Genomic DNA, 26,066 nt, shown 5'->3' on the forward strand with positions numbered 1-26,066 from the left:
TGTCACCTGATTGGGGAAATTTAACATAAAATATATATAGCTTTAAGCTAGTATTAGTTGAACTGTATTACAATTACGGTATGGAACATAAAATGATGAATTAAATACCAATTCATATAGGAATTTCAATAGTTTATTTATAAAGAACAAATGTTATATGAGGACTGCATATAAAGACTGAAAAATTATTCTTCAGTCTCCTACGTCAACGCAGAGCAATATAACAGTCGAGATGCCAAGAGACCAACGTATCGTCGTCGTCGACGGAGGCATGCTAATTTTTTCTTCTTCAGTAAACATTTTTTTATTAACGTTTGCATTGAGCAAAAATATAATAAAAATGATACTTTTGTAAGATGACTATAGATACGTCCCCCAAAATACGTCACGACTGGACCTACTTTCGTACGCATGCAAGTTTATTGATGTGTGTGAAGATTTCGGAGCTAGATTATGCATCCCGCAGGAAATTCAGTATAGCAATTCTTAACATTATATTCTTAACAATAGTCTCAACGCTAGAAGAAACATTTAACAGAAATATAAGTAGCCGTTAGTGAAGTCCATTGATATGCAACATATATAGATTGTAACATATTATATACGACAGTATACCTCATCATTGTACATTATATATGGCACGTGTCTTATAGTATTTTTTTTTATTTAAAAGATACCTTTCTATCGGCATTGCTATAATCCTTAAATATAGCTCTTAACATATCCATACTTCCTTGCGTCCGTTACCAATTAAATTTTAATGAAGAAACAAAGCCGATTGCATTTGTCTTTTCGTTCATTTTCTCTTCATAGCCCCCCTCCTTTCCCCTTGGTAATTTGTTTCTTAATGTTTTCGTCTTGTTAACTTCAATTTCCCCCTATCCGTTAATGATAATATTTGTTTAAGTCTTTCAAACACATACGAAAGTACTTCATCTTGACAGGTATTTCAACATACTCTGTTTGTGAAAAACTCATCAAACAAACCGAAAGAAATCAATTGAATTTTCACCACCACTGATCCACAAGGTTCTTAGGTCGATACTGGTAAAGAACAGAACAGAATCGCCTAAATCAACTTCCGGAGGTTCTCGCGTCGTATAATAATCAATGAATGAATGATGATGATGATGAGGATCCGTAAGCAGCCGCAGTGATGCAAAGAGGACGATAAATACATCTTGATGAGACGAAAGTCAAGAATATGCGAGTGAAATTTCATGTACGGAATACATATATAACGAGATTAACTGTTGCATTTGGTCATATACACCCATAGATAAATAAAATTAAAAAAAGAGTGTTTATAACGTTAACCTTGGTAGGATTTTCTCTCCATTAATAAAAAGTAGCAGTTTGAATTTCGCCGACAATTTTATAATGAGCGAGTATATTTTCAAAATAAGATTTGCCAACGACCGATATGAATTCCGATAGAGATTCCACCAATGGCGATTAATGAGTGAATTGATGCGATTCAATCAACTCCTCAACCCTCCCCGCCCCTACCCCACAATATTAGAATTATGATAGAAGAACATATATATATATAACGTTAACCTTGGTAGGATTTTCTCTCACGAATACGAGCGCGAGGACCAAAGCTATAAACGCTCCCAGCTACATATTTAAAAATTTTAATACTTCAATACCATTTTGAATAAATAGTAGCAGTTTGCATTTCGCCGACAATTTTATAATGAGAGAGTATTTTTTCAAAATAAGATTTGCCAACGACCGATATGAATTCCGATAGAGATTCCACCAAAAGGCGATTAATGAGTGAATTGATGCGATTCAATCAACTCCTCAACCCCTCCCCCGCCCCCCCACCCCCCACAATATTAGAATTATGATAGAAGAACCTATCCCTAATATCCTAGTGTAATTTTCAAGCAATTCCTACAATGCGTTCTCGAGATATCGATAATTGTAATTGCCACATATTGTACCATAAATGAACTTGACGCAAGCAGGTGTAATTTCTAAGTTACACACTAACACCCAAGTGTATTGTTTTACTTTATTTTTCACTTGATTGGTTTAACCTTGAATTGGACATGGTGGCAACTTTACCTAAAGGGATGTAAAGGTTTCAAAATACCAGTGACGGTTATTGCGTCTGCTGCAAAACTTCTCAACTTTCAAATGCTGTTATCTTAAAAACGGTACGTAGGAATTGAATCCAAATTTCAGCAGGATCCTTATCTATATATGTTCAGAACTAGTCTTTTAAATATTAAAGCCATCATCACGAACCTCTGCGTTGCCTATTTAGGCCTTAATAACTTCCTTGTCTTGAAAGGCCCCTATAGTTAATTTGTTATCAAATGTGTTAGCATTAGTACGGTTATTGTTATTCTAATTAATTTATAATGCTAATGACCGTCTTTTGTTTCCATTTGGGGAGCGACAATGTTTCAAAGCATTTCTTACGGAATCAAATTTCGTTAGTTTCATAGTACTGCCTGGGATCTGGGTTGTGTAATTTTTGGTAATAAAACGAAAATTTGCTTCTTTTTAAGGACATTTCATTTATTCATAACACGTTACTCATTGTTTTCACTTTATTAGTTCACAGACGTGAGGACTATAGCCTAGTCGGAAGCCAAAAAAAAAATAGGGTGCGGAGGTTTGCTTCATCAGTTCGGTTTTATTAGTTCTTAGTTTGTGCACGACAGAAGCAATTTGTGGAGATGCCGGGAATCAAGATTAAGGTTAACTGCGGCCAACATTACGTTTACGGTCTGAGTGCTGGTAACGATAACTTTGAAATTGTAATGAGTTGGAAAATCCAGAACAGTGAAAAAACTTCCAGCCTCCACCCAGGCCTCCAACTTTATATGCGGACACCCTAACCAACTAGGTCATTGATACTGTTTGTAAGTCCAGAGGTTCGAAACCAGTAGTCCTGAGGTCGTCATTCCACTGTATTGAACAATGCTATTCCTGTTTTGGTGACATATTTTGCCTTACTCTATAGATCAAACATGAGCTAACCAACTCGAAATCGTTTGTGATTCCTAAAGCCGGATCACGAAAATGATACGTTCAATAGACTTGGATGGAATGGAATAAAATGGAGGTAAACGACAAAGGCAAATGCATATATATATATTTAATTGAAATCGTAGAGAGTTGGAAAATCAAGAACAGTGAAAAAACTTCTAGCCTCCACCGGGATTCGAACCCGGGCCGCGAATATTTTTCCCCAAACTGAACTGACACTGAAATTATTTCCTCGATTCTGATTGGCTCTTAGTGAACACGTGATATACTTTAGTATTCAACATGGATCTCTCCATACTCTGACGATATCAGTATGATCAACACGAACAAATTCAAGATATTCACATTAGCAACTTTCCAGAACTTTTGGTAGGTATATATGAACGAAAGTATATAGCGTTCCACAATGAAGCAACTATTCCCAACTACTGCGCCCATTATAGGCAGTCCTCGATCGTTTGTTTACTCGCTTGACTCCGCTCTACACAACACATGCTAATGTAGCCTATTGTACTGTGTATAGTATACAACAAAATAAAACACAATGCATTTGTAAGTGTATACATGTAGCCGATGAACATATGTACGAGGTGTTTGTGTACATTCGGAGTTGCGATACTTTAAGTTTTATAATCATAAATTCAAAATGTATTCAGTCAATGAATCATGATAGGTCTAGTCGAATATGCAGTGGCCATGAAGACGGCGAGCGAGTGTGTGCCAGCCAGTGAGTGTACGTGTACACAAAAAACGCATTTGACGATATGTCTGTGTCTTTTGACTTGTTAACTAGTTGTATAGCCTTATAACCTGTACGTACGGAAACCTATACGGAAACCTACTATAAGTTGGCTCGCTGAGAGCCAATCAGAATCGAGGAAAAAATGTCAGTGTTAGTTCAGTTTGGGAAAACAAATATTCGCCCCCGGGCCTCCCGCTTTATATGCGGACACCCTAACCATTAGGCTATGGACGCTGATCGTATGCCCAGAGGTTCGAAACCGGTAAGGCGTTTGTCACCTCTATCGAACAATACTAGTTCTGTTTTGGTGACATATTTCCCTTACTCTATAAATCAAACATGATGCTAACCAACTTGAAATCACTTAGCTGCCTGTAGGCCATTATTATGAATCATTGCAACCCATTTAAGCCCAGCACTTCCTATAAAACGCCATAATTCGCTTAGAGATGACGCTCTACATACTGCAGACGTTAATTAGCGGACAGCTGCAGTCAGCATCTGAAATAGCTCATTTAACGTTAACTGAATGTGGTAAAACTGACAAAATGCTGATAAAAGTCAGATATAAAAAAGAGTCAGACTTCATCTCTTTAATTTCTCATGCTATTGACACAGAAAATAATACAAAGGAGGAAGTTACTAGAAGAGCGTTATTTAATTAAATATTCCGAATCATGCCCAGCTGCATGACATTGAAAAAATCATCTTCTCACCCAAGGAAAGAAGGCTTCCATTATATGTGAATTTAAAGCTATAGTGATAAATGCACTTGTTACAAATCGAACATAGAAGAAATATAGACGAAACAAAGTTAATACTGAACGATAATAATAATAAAGAAAATGCTGATTGAAAGAATGCATACCGCTTTATGTTTCAAGGTACACTTATTGTGTATATCATTACGTCAATATCAATTTTGGAAGGAAATAGTCCTGCAGAACAAACCACTTGTAATTCAATCTCACAGCGTTGGCCTAGTTTGAAAAGGTTAAGTATAAATTCTACACGTTTCACGTTTAGGTTTTAGGAGGAATTTTGACAATTTTAAGAATTTGAGATGGGAAATCGAAGACGGAGAAGTTAACATATATACCTGAACACTTTGTAATGAAATACACATGTCCATTTTCGGAGTACAACACGCTTGGTTACGTTGAGAGCGGTTTCAGTTACCGCGAACCTGCCCTTAATTTGTAAATTATGATCCATAGTTTCGTTTTCCACCTAGCTCCGCTCCAGCACAATACAGACCATTCTCAAAGTACAGAGGACAGTATGTAGGTGTCTTACTAGAAATATACAATCTTAAAGCAGGTATCGGGCTTTGATCGACCTCATAGTACTAAGAACAACATATATGGTAGGTGTGGTCCTAAACCTAAAACAGGTATCGGGCTTTGATCGACCTCATAGTACTAAGAACGACATATATGGTAGGTGGGGTCCTAAACCTAAAACAGGTATCGGGCTTTGATCGACCTCATAGTACTAAGAACAACATATATGGTAGGTGGAGTCCTAAACATAAAACAGGTATCGGGCTTTGATCGACCTCATAGTACTAAGAACGACATATATGGTAGGTGGAGTCGTAAACCTAAAACAGGTATCGGGCTTTGATCGACCTCATAGTACTAAGAACGACATCTATGGTAGGTGGGGGCCTAAAACAGGTATCGGGCTTTGATCGACCTCATAGTACTAAGAACGACATATATGGTAGGTGGGGTCCTAAACCTAAAACAGGTATCGGGCTTTGATCGACCTCATAGTACTAAGAACAACATATATGGTAGGTGGAGTCCTAAACATAAAACAGGTATCGGGCTTTGATCGACCTCATAGTACTAAGAACGACATATATGGTAGGTGGAGTCGTAAACCTAAAACAGGTATCGGGCTTTGATCGACCTCATAGTACTAAGAACGACATCTATGGTAGGTGGGGTCCTAAAACAGGTATCGGGCTTTGATCGACCTCATAGTACTAAGAACGACATATATGGTAGGTGGGGTCCTAAACCTAAGACAGGTATCAGGCTTTGATCGACCTCATAGTACTAAGAACAACATCTATGGTAGGTGGAGTCCTAAACCTAAAACAGGTATCGGGCTTTGATCGACCTCATAGTACTAAGAACAACATCTATGGTAGGTGGAGTCCTAAACATAAAACAGGTATCGGGCTTTGATCGACCTCATAGTACTAAGAACGACATCTATGGTAGTTAGTGTTAAGACAGAGTCCTAACCCTTAAACAGGTATCAGGCTTTGATCGACATCATAGAACTAAGAACAACATCTATGGTAGGTGGAGTCCTAAACCTAAAACAGGTATCGGGCTTTGATCGACCTCATAGTACTAAGAACAACATCTATGGTAGGTGGAGTCCTAAACCTAAAACAGGTATCGGGCTTTGATCGACCTCATAGTACTAAGAACAACATCTATGGTAGGTGGAGTCCTAAACATAAAACAGGTATCGGGCTTTGATCGACCTCATAGTACTAAGAACAACATCTATGGTAGGTGGAGTCCTAAACATAAAACAGGTATCGGGCTTTGATCGACCTCATAGTACTAAGAACAACATCTATGGTAGGTGGAGTCCTAAACCTAAAACAGGTATCGGGCTTTGATCGACCTCATAGTACTAAGAACAACATCTATGGTAGGTGGAGTCCTAAACCTAAAACAGGTATCGGGCTTTGATCGACCTCATAGTACTAAGAACAACATCTATGGTAGGTGGAGTCCTAAACATAAAACAGGTATCGGGCTTTGATCGACATCATAGAACTAAGAACAACATCTTGTTAGTGTTAATACAGAGTCCAAACCCTAAGACAGGTTTCGGGCTTCGATCGACCACATCGTACTAAGAACGACATATATGGTAGGTGGAGTCGTAAACCTAAAACAGGTATCAGGTTTGATCGACCTCATAGTACTAAGAAGTACATCTTTGGTAGGTGGAGTCGTAAACCTAAAACAGGTATCAAGCTTTGATCGACCTCATAGTACTAAGAAGTACATCTTTGGTAGGTGGAGTCCTAAACCTAAAACAGGTATCGGGCTTTGATCGACCTCATAGTACTAAGAAGTACATCTTTGGTAGGTGGTGTAAATACAGAGTTCCTTAACATGAATTGGGATTTGATCGACCTCATAGTACAGAGTACGCCATGTAGGTGGTATAGTCACACAGTTACAATCTGAAAAGCAGGAATCGAAGTTTCAGGTACCTCAAAGTACAAAGAAAAATTTGTATATGATGTTGTACAAACTATAAAGTACATAGAACAGTATGTATATGATGTTGTACAAATTATACACTACAAAGAACATTATGTATATGATGTTGTAGAAATGATAAATTACAAATAACAGTATGTATATGCTGTTGTAATAGGTATAAACTATGAAGAACAGTATGTATATGATGTTGCTCGGAGTTTTAAACTTAAAGCATGAATCGGACTTTGATCGTTTATATTTAAACCACTATGCAAAGTTTACATGACATGTTCAGAATGCTATACAATATAAATTATTCAATGTGTATTCAAACCATCACGAGATTTGACGTATCTTAACTATACCGCATTTAGAACTTGCACGTTTCATCAGTAACGTAACACAACTCTTTACTCGATGAAATTTTTCAAAAAATACAGAAATCAATAATTGCTCACTTTAGTTATTGAATTTCTTTTGAGCTGCTCAGTAAAAGAACAATAAACGTGGAGTCCATACATAGCTTTGTTAGTTGGAAAGATATTTTGAACCAGTACTGCACTTTAGTAGGATATACATTCCGCAAAGCTATAACGACCTACAGCGTAAAATGTAGCGTTAAAAAATATGGAACAGAACAAAGCAACCTCTTGTCTGGTAATTTCTTAAATTAAAACTTATCCTCTATTTAATCAAGTCTAAAAGCTTGATTTTTTGCATACACGTTGTTTGTGTTTCATATATTCTAAGATGACGTCATCAAAGTACAATGACTTAGGATCATTCGGAGATCTATAAACGAGAATAAATTAGACTCGATAATGTTATTCCAATAGACAGACAGTGAGGAAGGTTAGAGGGGGAACCTTTGAGCAAAAGCAGAATATGCGATAACAAACTTTTTGAGAAAGATAACCATGGTTTGGTAAGCTATTACAGCATCCAACGTTTTGGCGTCAGTGGTCGGCAATGTTATCAAGCCTCCTGAAAGTAACATTGCCATTGATCAAGTAACATAAATTCATGTCTGTCGTCGGATGAACTTTATTAAGTTCGAATTAGTAAGTTCCGTTCGGTTCCAGCATTTCGTCGCCCAGACATTTCTTCATATCAGTATTAAAGTAAAATTTTAAGAGTATTTTACCATGATGTATATTATACTTGCACAATACAACTGTGGTATGTACCTACAATATTACCCTATTTAATCTAGTTTTTACTTTCCGATTCCTCTCTGGGACTAATATTATATGTCCGTTTATCTTCATATTGTGAGTATAGTTTCTTTGATATTTAGACTATAGGGCATATGCCTATATCTGTCATACCATGCATACTATATACCGTATACCGATTATATGATATCTTATACCGCATATAGTGCCTCGTATACGGTAAACATCTTCCATGAAAATGTGTGTTCAAGTATCGTATTTTGTTTTAATTACATTCAAATATTTCTTAAAACAAAAAAGAACAGTAGTAGAACATATAAAGCAAACAGCAGGGAAACTGTGAGGATATCAAAATGATTTTATTGGTTGAAGATGCTTTTAATTAATGCTGCTTTCCATCCGACGGTGTTTAATTAAAGTTCATTTCTTCGTTTCCCGGGGATATTTTCATCCATTGGGCAATCACCTTGTCATTGTTATCTTGTATCCGTGGTATTTATATATATATATATATATATATATATATATATATATCTATCTATCTATATATATATATATATATATATATATATATATATATCTATATAGGAGGGGTAATTTTTGGTTAAATTTGCGTACATCAGTATAATTAATGTAAATATTGATGGATGATGGTGATGCACAGTGTTGATGGTTGATGGTGATGCTAAATATTTTGAGTTCGAACTGTTTCTTTAACGTACAGTGTTGATGGTTGATGGTGAGGCTAAATGTTATGAGTTCGAACTGTTTCTTTTTCCTTACAGTGTTGATGGTTGATGGTGAGGCTAAATGTTATGAGTTCGAACTGTTTCTTTTTCCTTACAGTGTTGATGGTTGATGGTTATGCTAAATGTTATGAGTTCGAACTGTTTCTTTCTCCGTACAGTGTTGATGGTTGATGGTGAGGCTAAATGTTATGAGTTCGAACTGTATCTTTTAACGTACAGTGTTGATGGTTGATGGTGATGCTAAATGTTATGAGTTCGAGCTGTTTCTTTTTTCCTTACAGTGTTGATGGTTGATGGTGAAGCTAAATATTATGAGTTCGAACTGTTTCTTTTAACGTACAGTGTTGATGGTTGATGGTGATGCTAAATGTTATGAGTTCGAGCTGTTTCTTTTTTCCTTACAGTGTTGATGGTTGATGGTGAAGCTAAATATTATGAGTTCGAACTGTTTCTTTTAACGTACAGTGTTGATGGTTGATGGTGAGGCTAAATGTTATGAGTTCGAACTGTTTCTTTTTTCCTTACAGTGTTGATGGTTGATGGTGAAGCTAAATATTATGAGTTCGAACTGTTTCTTTTAACGTACAGTGTTGATGGTTGATGGTGATGCTAAATGCTATGAGTTCGAACTGTTTCTTTTAACGTACAGTGTTGATGGTTGATGGTGAGGCTAAATGTTATGAGTTTGAACTGTTTCTTTTTCCTTACAGTGTTGATGGTTGATGGTGAAGCTAAATATTATGAGTTCGAACTGTTTCTTTTAACGTACAGTGTTGATGGTTGATGGTGAGGCTAAATGTTATGAGTTCGAACTGTTTCTTTTTCCTTACAGTGTTGATGGTTGATGGTGAGGCTAAATGTTATGAGTTCGAACTGTTTCTTTTTCCTTCTTCTTCTTGCTTTTCTTTTATTTTCTGAGATATTTTTCTTTAATAATTTACTTAATAACCATTAGGCTTTCTGGGAGATTACATTTATAAGTATGTATTGGTCCCAAATTTCAGCTTATTAAAAACTCTTAACAGTTTTTTTTTTAACATCATCTTTCTTGCTGACGCTAAACAGGCTTTGAGGCGTCAGTGAAATTGTTGTTGAAATTTAATCATTTATTTATGTCTTTCTAACATATTTTGAGTAATCGTATGATGACTTTTAAACACTTTGCTTAATAGATTTCGAATTGAAAATACCCCAGAAGAGATCACTTTTATTTTAACATTAGGTCTACTTCTAACTCTTTTTCTTTATTCTACAAGTGTATTTGAAGGAAGTGAATTCCTCTTTTAAGTTTTTAATATCCTTGACGGTTGTTTTCGTCTTCTAATGGATTGATTGTCATTCAATCTAATTGATCAATCTTAAATATACTTAAGTAGGACTACGTCTTAAAGTATGTTTCCGGAAGCCTTTACAGCGGGATCATATGAAAAAAGCCTAGACAGTTGGTTTTGACCAAATTAATTGATATAAAGTATTAAAAACAAATCCATGTGATTCTAAAATGTCGTCGCCGCTCAAACACTTTCTGATATCAATATCAAGAGATTTTCATTGATTAATGTAAGAGAAAAAGCTGCTACCCCTGTGACACGTGTATAAGAATGAATGGCGGAGTGGAGTGAACACCCCCACCCCCTATTATTCAACCCCACACAAAGCAAAGAAGTACTTATTAGTACAAAATTGAGTGTAGACTCAATAATAACCTGACGTATAATCTAAACTACCTCAGAATGGACTATTCCGCCTCTTCTTTTGTTCTGGTGGAGCACCCTTCACCCCTTCCTCCCCGCCTAAAGGGGAGTCTGCTTCAAAGAGCCCAGGGACACACACCCTCCTTTAAAAATCCTGTGCCTCTTATTAATTTAAAATTCGTAACTTTGTTTGCTATACTTTGATAACAATTTTACTAAAACAGTCCAGCTTACATAATAACCTGCATATTCAAGCTGATGAAATTTCAGTGTCGGTTAGATATACATTATGCCCCTATGTCAATGCCCGAAACTGCTTTTAGCTCAACTGCACATCCCCAGTGGTAAATAGTAACCGACTGTAACTAACCTATATGATCGTCTGCTTGAACGCCGGATCAAATATCACACTTAATTCAACATGGTAAAGTTTAATGAATCTTTTAATACTGAAACATAAACTATATACCTTACAGATCATGCCTCAGTAGTCGAGGAATAGACATGCAGGATTGGAGAGATTGTGCAGACACATGCAGACCTGTTCCCCACGATAACAGGATCTCGTCTGCAAGTGGCCTCTGATGTGGTCAAAATGTGTCTCCTATTTAAGCGATATCATTGTATTAAGCCTACTAATATAGTACTAGTACTAATGAAACCCATGAAAGACCTGACGAGAGAGGCAGCGAGGGGCCTACGACCACGTGACCAGGGTCAAACAGGGTCCGGGTTAATATGACGGAGGGGTGGGGCGGAGAACTGATGGTATAAAAGAGAAAATTAACTTTGGGGGGAAAAGCCATATGTGTTGTTTTCAGAAGGGTAGCTGAAAAGTCTGATAAATATATTCCGAGAAAACAATCTATCGTTTTATTGAAGAAAAAAAATGTACCGGTCTGTGTTTGCGTAGCCTGATTTGATAGTCTTGTATTAGTGCAAACACGGATAACCCTAAGGTGGAATGTAAATATTTGTTCTGAAGACATATGTGCGTGCAAAAATTGAATAATGTCAATATCACCGTACGTCATGTTCATATGTCAACATATTGGCAATTCCCAAAACTGTACTATTTATTCTTGAATTCTACTTGTTATTACATTTTCAAGAAAACTATTGTTCAGTTTTAAGTAAAGCTGTATACTTAAAATAAAATTCAATATTTTGTTTCTATCCAATTATATATTAGTTGATGTTTCTTTGATATATGATCCAATGAATAATTTCCCTTCCTATTCCCTCCCTTCCATTCGCCTATAGCCCCACCCCATAGATACCCACAAACATCTAACACCGTCAAGTCAACTGAGGATATATTATGCACACTTTGGTTTAAAGCTGGAAGTGCTGTCCAAGCACTCTTTCCGTAGTACAATATGCTATACAGATAATGAAAGTGCTACCAAACACTCCCCACATATTGGTAACATAATTAGTGCGTGGTAAATCCATAATCATGAGTAGTCAACCCAACGCATTTTTCTTCGAACTTTTATTTCTTGTATCAACAGTGATCAATTGCACTTGCTATAGGAAAGATTCTCATAAATAATTTTCTTCATTCTTCATATGAAGCAGCAATTCAATTTTGTCAAATTTACATTAGTCTTTTCCTTGGGATATGAACGATCCAATTTTCTATTTTATTTTCTTTGTTGGTTTTCTGTCTCATGTCATTATATTTCCCATTATTTCTTCTATAGGGAATTTTTCAGGTTGGGTTTCAACCAAATTCAACGTTTAATCTAATATTAATTCTCACAGACGCACAAATTAGTTATAATTATTCATAAGATAATTTGTAAATAACTAAATTACTAAAGTACTAAACACTCTGAATGACTTTGATGGATCTTTGAAAAGGTTTGTAACAATGCTTTCAAACTTTCAAAATACCAATATATTATTTAGCCGATGTTGCTTTCTAAAGTATAACATGAACAGTGATTGTTATCTTTGCTCGAATATCCCACTGGTTATAAGGAACCACCTGTTTGGGGATGGGGTACCGGGAGGGGCAGGCCTATTAGCTTAGGGTGTTCGTATCTAGAGTAGGAGACCCGGTTCAAGCCCCGGCGTAACTGCAGAATATGGTCTTACTTGATTCTGAAACTCTCGTGTAAAAGTTTTCTAGAAGCATGATTCTTGAAGATAATCCAACTCTGATTCCTCGATTTATATACATTTCGCAATGGTTTGAATACACATTGAATAATTTGTATTATATAGCATTGTGAACATGCCATGTAACATTGCATAGTGGTTTTAAAATATAAGCACATTTCGTGAAAGTTTGAATTAACATTGAATAGTTTGTATTTAGCATATAAGCATGTCAAGTAAATTTTGCACACCGGTTGGAATACAAACACACCTCGCGATGGTTTGAACTATACACCTGCTGTATTTTTGGGAATCAAAATAACAGACAGCTCTGTATGTAGCTCGGTGCATCCAGTGCGGCCGCGATTCGCAAAAAGCAGACCCAACCGTTAGTGTACGCTCCAAGTACCAACTGTCCTTATCTACTTCTCGGGGACCATCTCTTATAAATCTAATTTCCAAATGGCACCTTATTTAATCTGCCGTCAGAAAGGTAAGACCCCCCAAATAGCAAAAGCTGCTCACCCAAGCCGAAATAGTTGTTGAGCTTCTGTGAATGTGGATTCTCCTAAGGGGCCCAGTTCTGATGCTTCAACGGGTCCCGTTGCTCCTTGCTACGCCACTGGTAAACATATGAAGTTTTAAGTACATTAACCTCCTCAACCTTAACAACAAAGTATGCTCCGGGCCATTTGCGCTCTCAGGTGGGGATCCCATTGTGTAAGGGATGTACACCGCTCTTAACAGCCTCACACAAACCTTCAAAAGTATTTATTAACACAACCTTGCGGCGAGACCTACCGTAGGTATGCCTCAGAATCCGCAATTTTCGATATCATAACTTTTATCACACAAGGGCCACACCCTCCTTTAAAGACCCTGCATCCACCTCATTCCCTGTCATGAAAGGTTCACCCCCCCCCCCCTACCATAATCAGTCCTGGAAAATCAGAAACCCGCAATTCGACCCACATTGAAATATCATGTACACGCCACCGATCTGTTTCTCTAGTCCATCTGATTCACAACAGGAATGGTAAAATTGCTCATATGGTTTGCAACTTGAAACAAAGCAGTGAATTAAATTTTGTGGGACAAACAACAAACAATATTTTGTGTATTTGATGCACAGGTAAAAAAACAAAAACGCTACACTATAGGAGAAAACCAATGGACTACAACCAGCATTGATATCCAATTGTGTTAGTATTAGTTCATCCAATTATGTGAGAATGTGACATAGTTATCAGAGTAAATACTGAAGCAAATGCGGCGTAGTATCCTTGTTCACGTGATTCAGTAAAAAGTGCCATGTACTGATAACTGAGTAGAAGAGAAAGCAGCGAGAAACAAAATTTCAGAGTCTTTTCGTGCTCTACTTGGACCTATTTTTTACACTCTTATCAGGAAAGAGACTAAAATAGAGTGAATGAAACTACCTGTTTTGCCTCTCATCTCTCATGTGCAATATCCAAGGATAAAAAGAAAATCACTTTGACATCCGGATGAAACCTAGCCCACTCGACAACGAATTCCTTACAGTTACTTCAGAATAAGACAAGCAACACATGAAAGGTTAAGGTGGAAACAAAATAAGTTATGCGTGTTAAGCTTTATGACTCAGTGGACAGTGACATGGGCCCGGTAAAAAAGTATCATCTTGTTTTCACTTAAACGAACAAGTTATCTGTCATCGTCTACTAATATCTGAAAACATAATTACTTTTTCCTTCTAAGGATTAAATTTCCTGGCCCAAAGGCGTTTATGGAAAGACAAAAAATGTTTCACCAGCTAATTATTAGCAAATATTCTCTTTTAAAGCTTATCTTTATGAAGACCCGTTTGCTTTGTCAGGTATATAATATTATGACTCCATTCATTTTGACTGCTAAATGTGTAACTTAAATTGACGTGGATTCGGGGATGAACACTTTATTCTGGTAAACAAGATTTAATCGCAATTTTTAAAACCATACACGAAATGTATACAATACATTATAGTTTCAGCATGGTATAAACGATGCCACATCATTCTAATGACGCACTCGTGACGTCATATGTTTACACTCAATTCTCAGTGAAATAAGACACGGTCAGTTTCGGTGACCTACTTTCGGAGAAAAAAAAGACACAAATCTATATTTTGTTTCATTGTGTTTGTAATACGTTCGTTTAACATTGTTAAACATTTTCCAATTTTCATTAAATTTTTGATAAGCCAATAGCCTAAAACTTGATCTGACGAAAGTAACTGTACTTCTGGAAAAGTAAAAACAGTTAGATATATAGCGCATGTGTAATGAAAACACTACCATTACATACACTCTTAATTCCAAAGATTGATAATTCACCCATGTTGGTGGTGGTGGGGAGGGGTTTCGTAGGCGGGCTCCCCCCCCAGAAGAAATGAAAGTTTAGACATCAAATGGTGCATTTTGTGGCATATTTAAACTATAAAGTAGGTCTAGTTAGGTATAAAAACAAGGTTGTGCTAATACTTTGAAAAAATCCCCTTATTTGAACGTCTTTTCCCCGATGGTGATGGTGGTGGCCATTCCCCACCCCCACCGCTCCCACCCTTGCGTAATTACTGAACTGAATCATCTCTAAATGGAGGTAAAAGATTTCACTTTTAGAAAGTACCATAGTGGTATTTACTTCACAAAAGAGTGATCATCTTGGACACATTCTCAAATAGTGAATTTTTATGCCTCTTTGAAATTAAACGTGTTAAAATCGACCTGGCGTGAGATGTAATCTACTGTCATTGTTTCAACCCCCTTTCTCTCCCCACCGACGCCGGAAGGAGTGTTCTAGTACCTTTTTCTCAGGACGGTTTTTGTTGTGTAAGAGAACGAGACTGCGGTTCCGACAAGAACTTTATGACAGGCCACTGGGTGTGATACACATCTTCACAATGTTACTATTTATCAATATATTTAAACCGAACTCCTAATTTTAACATACAGACCATGCGATTTACTTACTTCCAACAGCATACTTGTTTTCAATCTACAAAAAAAGGATCACTAGATTTATTCTAATCATCTAAATAACTGACAATGTATGTTCCATGTATAAACCAATTGCTAATCCAGTTAATCCAGGAGCCCCCCCCCCCCCCCCAACCCGATTAACATCTTTCTACTTCCCGACCGTCCTGCAAACAAATGCATGTATAGTTATTCCGTGCATAAATTTCGTCATTGGCTATTTTAAACTTTTTTTCAAATTTTTTACTGATATTAATTATAAACATAACCTGTGCATCTTTCTCTTAAAATCATAACGCTATCGATCCAAACACGTCAAGTGTCACGTGACCGTCCTTTTTCGGCTTAAGAATTTTGTCAATTGTCACAAAAGATAACGGTACGGTATACCGCAGATGCACGGTAAATCCATTGAAGTTTTCATGGAGATGTTTTTTTTCTCGATATATTCATATTAGTATTATGTTCGATTTCATTCTTAGAAAAACATGAAAGAAACCTCTTTCATGGTTATCCTTTATGGTTATATATTTCACTGCAATTATGCATTCGATGCTGCTTATAATAAGTGAGTACGTACTAAGTGTATGAACACTGTTAACAAAAGTTAAATGAAGCGCTTCTCCGTTATTTTGCTTTGATGATATTAAAGTATAGCGTTTACATTGATTTAACTATATTTCTAATTCAGTACTTACATCCCATAACACCGTCGGATCATTAGTTTGTCAATAATATACCATAAAGCCTATATCAAACACTGAAGACGCTTCTTACACTCTGAACATTTCCGAATTTATGCCATTGTGTTGGGCAATGAAAAGTGTCTAGTATAGGCGACGACGACATTGAATGGCAACATTTAATGCTCAACGCAAAATTACGCGTTCACTTGCACAAAATCAAAAGTGTCGTAGATTAATCAAATGTGATTTTAGCTTGGATAACTATTGGTTTGTTTTATATATAAAAGGGGTAGGGGCGGGGAATCTTAAACTAAGTGAGAAGATTTTAATATAGTCCACCGTCCAGTATTTGATAGTACGTACGGTATAAATTCAGTAATTATTTGATATCCATGCTAGACACTTCAAGGACATTTTAAGCTATACAATCTGTCGTAACCCACGTTTTCTATGATCTATAAGTTGTTAACGAATGACACGTACCACAGAATAAGAAGAATATGCGTATTAATGTACGAAAATTCAAAAAATTCATCGCGTTTCATTTTCCGTAGATGAAAAAAAATAATATAAGATATAATTTTGACCTTGATCAACGCACTTTTTTTACAACCTAAATTTCATCAAATGTAGTTCGGTTCTTAATTTTAAGCAATTAGTTGCATTGGCCAGTTGAAACGCCATGATAACGTATGGCTCACAGAAAGGCACCATTTGTGATATACATATATACATATACATATATATATATATATATATATATATATATATATATATTCAGTTAAATCAAAGTAAACGTCACTTTTAAGGTGACGCTTTCGAGGCTAAATTCAAAGTCAGAAACGCAGTAGATATATATACACATATATATATAAATATATATATATATATATATATATATATATATATATATATATATATATATATATATATATATATATATATATTTATATATATATGTGTATATATATCTACTGCGTTTCTGACTTTGAATTTAGCCTCGAAAGCGTCACCTTAAAAGTGACGTTTACTTTGATTTAACTGATTAAATTACGTATACCAGGACTCTTTATTGAATTAAAATTATAAACACAAGATGAAGTTCTGTGCAAATCTACGAACCAATTTGACATGTATCAAAATGCTATAACTTAATGATCGGCATAGATTTTGCTACACCTCTGTTTAACAAAAACAAAGCTTTATCCAAGATCTAAGTGTTGTATTTTAATCCATTTGGGATACAAATTCAAACTTTTAGTTTAATTAAGATTTCTGAAGAAATGAACTTTTTGGTGACTATTTCCTTATATTTGAGACTTTGAAAGAAATAACAAGGTAAGACACATGAGTCCCTTAAGAAATCTCACTAATGCGCAATATTTTTGCGTTGAAATTCAGCCCCGGGGAAACGAAAAAAAAGGAAGTGAAGTTTTGTCGCAGTTCAAAGCAAATGTTACTTTCCTCCATGGAATTGTTTTAATATTATCGGTCAGTGTCAAGGGTCAAATGCGTGGGAACGTTTGCAAGATCTGTGTCAATAAGCCGTTTTTCTAAATCGAAGCGCACATTTGCAAAATAGAAACGTCGATGGGGATGAAGAGGAAACTGACACATTAATGATAATAAAGATAAGTAAAGCTAAGTCACTCTGCACCGGAAACCAAAATGTCAAAAGCGGTTTTTACTCTTTTATCGTGGTACGTGTCTTCTAACGTCATATGGCCTGACATAGCCGGAACTGCAATATGTAGTTGCGTAGTTAAAAGAAACCTGAGCATAAATTAAAGGATGACTTTTATGTACAGTGTAAATTTGATATGTTAAAGACTATTGACAAGCACTGTTGATAGTGCAGGTTGTAATTTTATACTACTTTTACTTCTTGACTGTTTGAAGTTGAAAGAACATATTTTAGTTCGGTTATTAAAACTGATAAAACAATGAATTGAAACTAACATTTAAACCTGCATCGAGGATCCGATGTCATCGTCAATGTACCCTTAAAAGGAGCTGTCCTAGAGATTTAATGAAACATTTACAAGCACACATTATTTCTTGCGGTATAACACATCAAGAATAACATTCTGCCTAAAGTATCCATTAAATAAGCTGTCATTAATGTCTTTAATGACAAATTTGTGATGGACACAGATGTATGTAAGACAGGGGTGGGTAACCTTTTTGAATGAATGGGCCAGATATAAGGAGTGAAAATTGACTGGGCCGCACCTAACCAACGACCTGCTGTTGATTTCGAACCTTTTATTCCGAGGACTTTCAAGCAATAGCTGTGTGTGTTAATTCTAAGCAGCTAGCTCGTCATTTGTGATGATGTAAAACAGATTGTTTTTCTTTTCTTTTCTTGAGACATCTCACGGGCCGCAAAAAAATCGCTGGCGGGCCACATGTGGCCCGCGGGCCGTAGGTTGCCCACCCCAGATGTAAGATGGACTCAATGCATCAGAGGCGGAACAACCATTTTGTACTAGAGGTTTGGGGTGGAGGGGGGGGGGGTAAGATGCTATGTCATCCAGGGGAGGGTTCTAAGCGAAGAGGTGGAAATGAAGGGTGCTTAGAGGCAAAACTGTTAGCAAACTGCTCACCCACTAAAGAGCCTGTGTAAGAGATTGTGTAAAATTATAATTTGGCCTGACGTTTCGATCCTAGCAGGATCTTCTTTACATATATATATATATATATATCTATATATATATATCTATCTATCTCTATATATATATATATATATATATATATATATATATATATATATATATATATATATATATATATATGCTTCAGGTGATCCCTGTCGACGATTTTGAAGAAATAGCATTTTTATATCTCTGCAGTTTTAATTCCTTCAATTAATCTGTTAATAACTGTCAGTTTTATCCCGTCATAATATATTCAAGATAACAAATATTTTTTAAAGTGAAATTGCTGTAGGATCTCAGATTTTCCTTATATATGTCGCATTGTGCATATAAAAGATGTATGGATTGCTAATATTACTTATATTTGAAAGTCAAATGCATTTACCCTGTTAAAAATGCAAATTTTGTTGGGATACAAGCTCGCAAATCGTTCCCAGAAGTCCACGCCAAGAGAATTTACTAGTTGGGTGTGCAGAGATATATGATGCTTCCCTAGGCAATAAAAGATTTTACCGAATACTTGTTTCTCACACAGTGTGATATATGTCGCATCATTGAACATAAAAATGTTATTCTATGATTTATCGAAAAGTCACCTTGTTATTGGAAACAGGTTTTAAACAGGTTGCTTAGGCGTAAAAACAGTTCTTACATATCAGACCTATTATGGTCAATTCATTTGCGGTATTAACGATATTTATTCAGTAATTTGGTTCCATATAATGAGAAATGAGTATACTCCATTCCGTATTAGGCCAAAATAAGATGGTTCAAAATCGATTATTCTGTGGGTTATTCAACCATCCAAACAATGTAACATAGGCAGAAATTGTTTAATTTTGAACAACGTCCAATGCTGTATCGAAAAAACGTCATAACTTGATCGATATGCTTGTTACATGTTCTTAGTGTTCTTAGTGCTGTTTTCAGTTGCATTAAATGCAGCTATATATATATATATATATATATATATATATATATATATATATATATATATATATATATATATATATATATATATATATATATATAATAATAATAATAATAATAATAATAATAATAATAATAATAATAAAAGGCTTATAAGCACAAATACTACAGAAAACTGTGTGCACTGCTGTGCTGGAAAACACTACATAAATCTCAAAGTAACGATACAAAGTTAAACCTGGTCGAGATTCTGGCTGAAATCAGAACCATTGACAAATAAGTAATGTTTTAATTGCTTCTTAAAAGTAGCAGCATTTTGGATTTCTTGAAGGCTGTCAGGAAGCTTATTCCACAATTTAGGTCCAGCCTTCGCAAACGAGCGATACCCATACGAGGATTTAACTCGAGGTTCTATCAATAACGTATTTCTGCTACGGTCAGAGGTTACCAATATATCATGGATATATTTAGGACCCAGTCCTCTAACAGACTTAAACACAATCAATATTATTTTAAAGTACACCGTCTCCTTGATTTTAAGCCAATGAAGGTCATGGAATAGATCAGTCACATGATCATATTTACTTCTACCATATATCATTCTTGCAGCAAAATTTTGATACCAAAATAAAGTGATTTACAATAATCAATATGCGAAATAACCGTGGATTGGACTATAGTGCTTAACTCAGACTTAGTTAGATAGAACCGCATTTTAGAAATATTTCTTAGATTCTGAAAGCACCTGGATTTAAGTGAGCAGATTTGATGCCGAAAAGACATGGTATCGTCAAAATGAACACCAAGGTTTCGAACAATTTGGTCAAAACGTACAAAATCAACAGTGTTAAGAATAACACCCTTAATATGAATGAGTTTTACTATAGGAGGGGGACCAAATACAATTATTTGGGTCTTGCCAGGATTAAGTTGCAAATAATATTTGCGCGTCCAACGTTGAATACAACCAAAGGAGGATTGCAGAGAGTCAACCAGAACTGACCCTTGATTATGGTGCCTGGAGTGTTTATAAACCTGGTGGTCGTATACACACACACACACACACACACACACATATATATATATATATATATATATATATATATATATATATATATATATATATATATACTGATGTTGTGTCCACATTTTTTAAACCATTAAGGGAGTAGTCTTTCAACCTTTTTATCAAATATTACTATTATAATGATATAATGATGATAATGACCCCCCCCCCCCCGCCCGCCCTACTGGTAGACAAAATATAGCAAAGATATAACACCATTAGTGTCCATAACCACCCTCCGTCTTACCCAAACAAAATCTCAAAACGGTAGGGAGAAGCCATTTCTGAAGAGACTAATATGTGGTGTTTTAATGTACAAATACACTCTTCAAAATACCTACTAAATCGACTATGTAAATGAACAAGTTGTTCGAACGTGTATAAGCCTGCAATATTACTTTAAGATTATTTCAGGCCACAAGCAGCTGCTTTGCATAACTTGTAGATTAAGATGGATTAAGAATAGGTTAACTGTAATACGCAAAGACACAACAAATCACTGCAGGAAAGGCAAAACAATGATGTAGGTCTGTCTAGTCCTAGAGAGTGCCTGGAACCTTACGATCGTGTTTTATCTTAAGGTATACAAGGTGGGTAATGCTTTTGGAACAAGTTTCGGAATTACTTTGAGCTATAATGCTTATGAAAAGGATCAATTGAGGTACTTTAATCCAAAGGTTTAGGTTAATGTACAGAACCGAGATTCCTGCGGGAAATCAGATCATTCATTAAACAAATTTGATGAAAGCAAAAAGGGGCAAGAAAATACTCATTAATTTCGAGTTACGTACTTGACGTCTTAAAACAAAAGGGGTTTTTCATTATACACAGTACAGGTAAGCTAGTTGATCGGTTTTATATCTTAATTTGTACTGAAGAGACAAAACTGTGGGACGGGAGGGGGAGAGGGTTTGTATCAATTCCAAAACTTCTTGAATATCAATTGTACAGTTATCATATAAACACTCGTCTGCATGTAAGGTCATGTAGCCTAGATACATACTGTAGAAAGCAGAGGATATTAATCTGTCTAACATGTCATAAATTATGTACATTAAGTAGTGTTAAACTGTTAATCATTGATGAAAAAGTGTTACATTCATGTACTCATGTAAATAATTCATTTCAGCTATAGTTCCTATTTGCGTCAGCGGTTATCATCTTTTCTCGTTTTTTCTTTCAGTCTTACGCTTAGTTTAAGCTTAAAGTGTGAGATTCCCCAAACCAACCTATAAATGTATCTCAAAATGGGATTAAAATTTGTCAGAATAAGGTAACCTCCTATATAGTTCGTCACAAATTTAAGGTTCATCAATCAAGTAATTCATCGTTTCAACATTCTTCATATACATGTGTCACGCGTGACACACGTGACACACGTGACACACGTGACACACGTGACACACGTGACACACGTGACACACGTGACACACGTGACACACGTGACACATGTGACACATGTGTCACATGTGACAAGCAATGGACAAGATAAGGCCCAAAGAACGCCAGAACAAATGGCGAGTTTTGACTTGAAGAAGTAAAACTGATCAATATTCAATTACTATCCAACTTGCATAGAATATATCCAAAGATTCATGAAATAATTAAATAAGAAAAGATTCCCTGGTCGTAAAGTTGGGTACGCCTCGGTATCTAAGAGGGTGTCTAAACAGAGGTGGGGACGAAGTGGGGTTAAGGGTTGGGCTAGGGTGGGGTTGGTGACAGTCAGTAACCATTGATGGAGCGGGACGTCAAATGGGAAACAAACTCATTGTCAAAACAAGATTCATAATTTAGAAGTAGAAACAAATTGTTTTTCGCTATAAAATCTCGTTCCTTTCAGTTCTAAATCTGATATATACTCAAATTTCTCAAACAAATAACTTTTAGAGCATAATTTTGTGGCTCACAGTGAAGGTCATACAGTTCCCTTCACTACTTTTAGTGTTGTGCGGAGAGGGGGGGGGGGTGGAAGTAGAGATACAGAACAAATTGATTTTAAAGGAAAGCGTAAAACATAGATACGTTTTAGTAAAAGTGATCCAAGATAGAACATGTACACAAAGTACCAACTACACTTGATTCATTCTCAACCCCAGTTCACTTACATCGAAATTACAACCATGGGATCATGACTATGTTACGTAAAGTACCAAAACAATAAAATGAGCGCAGATGCTTTTAAGCCAAGAATTTAAGGCAAGACTTTCAACAGCAACAATAATCCCTTAAATATGCTAGCAGACACAAGAACGGATAGAAACGTATTTACGCGGTTAATATGTATACAAGTTTATGTATAGTGTGGATATCTTACAGCGAGTTACGAAGTTTCAGAGTATAGACTATAGTTCAAATCAAATACTCTTCCCGATTCCTGTGAAGTTATACTAATGACACGAATTATGCTTACAAACTAAATAGTGTGTCGTTATATGTTTAATCACCTTAAGTTTGGATTCACGAAGTCTCTATTGTTTCATGCGCTCTTGCGATATCCGAAGGTAAACTCGATTATCACGAATACAGGAACTGCATTTCTTGGTTCGCAAAAATGCCATAAACAGTTGAACTTTTGTAAACGTTTTATTTAAAGGCAGCTTTGTTAGTTTTATTATCATCAGTTTTCCTGAAATGCTATCAAAGCTAAAAACGGATGAAACTACACACACTCACTCCAATAGCTTTCTGTTTATGAAATAAGAAAGTTAATTGGTGTGTGTATAATTAACTCATTCGATTCTTAAAATGTTCGTCCACTATAGGCACCTTTTCATGTTAGGACCAAATCCATATCAAAAGCATATAACGAAAATTCCCTTCATGACTTAAGGTAAAACTTAAAACTTAAAGGATTGGTTCAGTTGTCATACATGTTTATGTTATATGAAAGAGGACAATAAAAGAAACACAATGGTGAAAAAAAATGTTCAAATATCTTTTCGGTTAAAGAGATATTCAAGTGTAAAGTTTTATCATTTTGTGTAGAAACTGCTGAAATCTGACTAGCTGTGATGTCACATCCTCACATTCCTGAAAAGTCTTTGTTTTTTCTCTAAATATTTTGTGAGATTTCATGACTTTCAACCAAAAGATATGTCAGGAGATCTCATATTTGTCAAAGGAAGTATTTGAGATTAAACATGTGAAGAATTTTTAATTATATTATTTTCAAATGTGTTATAAAATGTAAATAATTTTAAAGAAATATATTCACAAATGTTAAGGAAGTGAGGATTTGACGTCACATCCTCACAGTAAGTCTTTCTACACCAGTCGTTTTCAAAGAAATTTTGATATCTTCAAAGTGTCATAGGCTATCTCCTTAACAGAGCATGCTATCATGGTAGTTTCTTCACTGTTCTTTTTGTCTTTTTGTGCTCTTTCATACAAAATAGACATGTCAAACACCTGAACCAATCCTTTAAATTTACATACATGCATACATGCACCCATAAACACATACATACACACATCACATACATACATGCACACATACACTTACACAATACACATTACACACAAAGACTTTTTCCATTTATTCTAACATACATATACTCTTACCGGTTGAAGTTTGGATATTTCTGGGAACAGATTTGAAAATGACGGTTGCGCTCTGAGATTATTGGTTTGTGCATAATGTGATCTCTTTCCAGCCCTCCATCTGTACTTGCCTTTCATAGAGTACGTATTGTGAGCTTGACAGGCCAATGCTAAAAACATAACCAATGCCAAACATATCGCTACCTTTCTGGTTTCCGTTGGAGACTTCATTTTAACTTGGTTTTCTTTCTCTCTCTGTTCTTGCCCACTCCTTTGAAGATTTGTAACTTCGTCAAAAGGTTTTCATTCACAGTAGATGATTATTTCTTCTTAGCGTTTCCTTGTCCCTTCTGTATTTCTTTTTGTTATGTTTGTATGTTTCTTCCTTTTTCCTTTGAAATCGAAATCTAATATCCTTGTTCACAACTCGAAGTATAATTATGAATGTTGTCTTCCCTTTCCCTCGTAACATGCCATGAAGATGTTCCGTTTTAATTCCAGTCTATTGTATTTTCAACTTTCAATGGTAAAACCTAGATGTAAAGAAATTGCCGACACAGGTCTATTCTACCTAGCTCCCGAACAAAAGGAACAATGACTTGTTTGTAGCACAGCAGGTCTAAGTTATTCTCTAAATTAATTCAAAGTAAGTAATCAGTTACTGTCTTATGTAGGCTACTGTACAAGTTTTGTATTACGAGCGTCAGCTGTCGAGTTCATTGGCGCGATGAAAGAGGACGGCTTTTATCAATTCGATGCAACTACGTGCTTCCGACATGTACGGAAGCTTAGGTGGGTTTTCAAATTATTAAAAAACTAATAAATAAAATTCACCTTCTTATTATATTAAATTTTCAGGCCTACGTAGATGTATTTCAAGTCAAGAATAAAAAACAAAACACAAAGTGTTATTCCTATATTTGTGGTAAAATTAAGCAATCTTTTTCTTCTCTTAGCTATCTCTGAATGTACAAATATTTATTAAAAACCCTAAGGCGGTGAAGAAGACTTTCCTACGCCTGCTAATGGAGGGTTTTACAACCGCTTAGTTCTATGTCGAAAACTGTGTCTCGCAACTTAGTGTAATGTTGGGCTATCGTGTTTGCATGTTATCACCATATTGTGGAGAAGTTAGATTAAAATATAGCTTTAAAGATGCGTTGAATACAACTTTGCTCTTTAGAAAGAAAACTAATAAACAGTTTATAATAACCTACCAAAATATGACAACTTAAATGACAAAAAAAAAAGACAAAAAAAGAAGAGAGAATGATTTTGTGGAGAAAAGCGAGTATGGAATAAAAATATTAGCTTTCACGCAAAACGCTTAAAAGGTATTTATTTATTTCATTTATTGTTTACTTCACAATACAAATATGAAAAAGCACACACTCCAATAGAAAATGCTTATGAAAGAGGGAGGGACTTCTGGTTGCCATAAAAGGTTACCTAAGTGGATGATAAATTGAT

The 26,066-nt window shown here is 35.6% G+C and overlaps 1 protein-coding gene across 1 annotated transcript in view; it reads right to left on the bottom strand.

Annotated features, from left to right (window-relative positions):
• Nucleotides 1-25,326, bottom strand: part of LOC139968145 (uncharacterized) — a 33,909-nt gene extending 8,583 nt beyond the window's left edge. Inside the window, exon 1 of the mRNA XM_071972541.1 lies at nt 24,618-25,326. Within this exon, the coding sequence (XP_071828642.1) occupies nt 24,618-24,827 (210 nt within the window). The 5' untranslated portion in view covers nt 24,828-25,326. The remainder of the gene's footprint in view (nt 1-24,617) is intronic.
• Between the last annotated feature and the right edge of the window lie 740 nt (nt 25,327-26,066).

Source organism: Apostichopus japonicus, chromosome 5 (genome assembly GCF_037975245.1).
Source record: "Apostichopus japonicus isolate 1M-3 chromosome 5, ASM3797524v1, whole genome shotgun sequence".
Classification (NCBI taxonomy): domain Eukaryota; kingdom Metazoa; phylum Echinodermata; class Holothuroidea; order Aspidochirotida; family Stichopodidae; genus Apostichopus; species Apostichopus japonicus.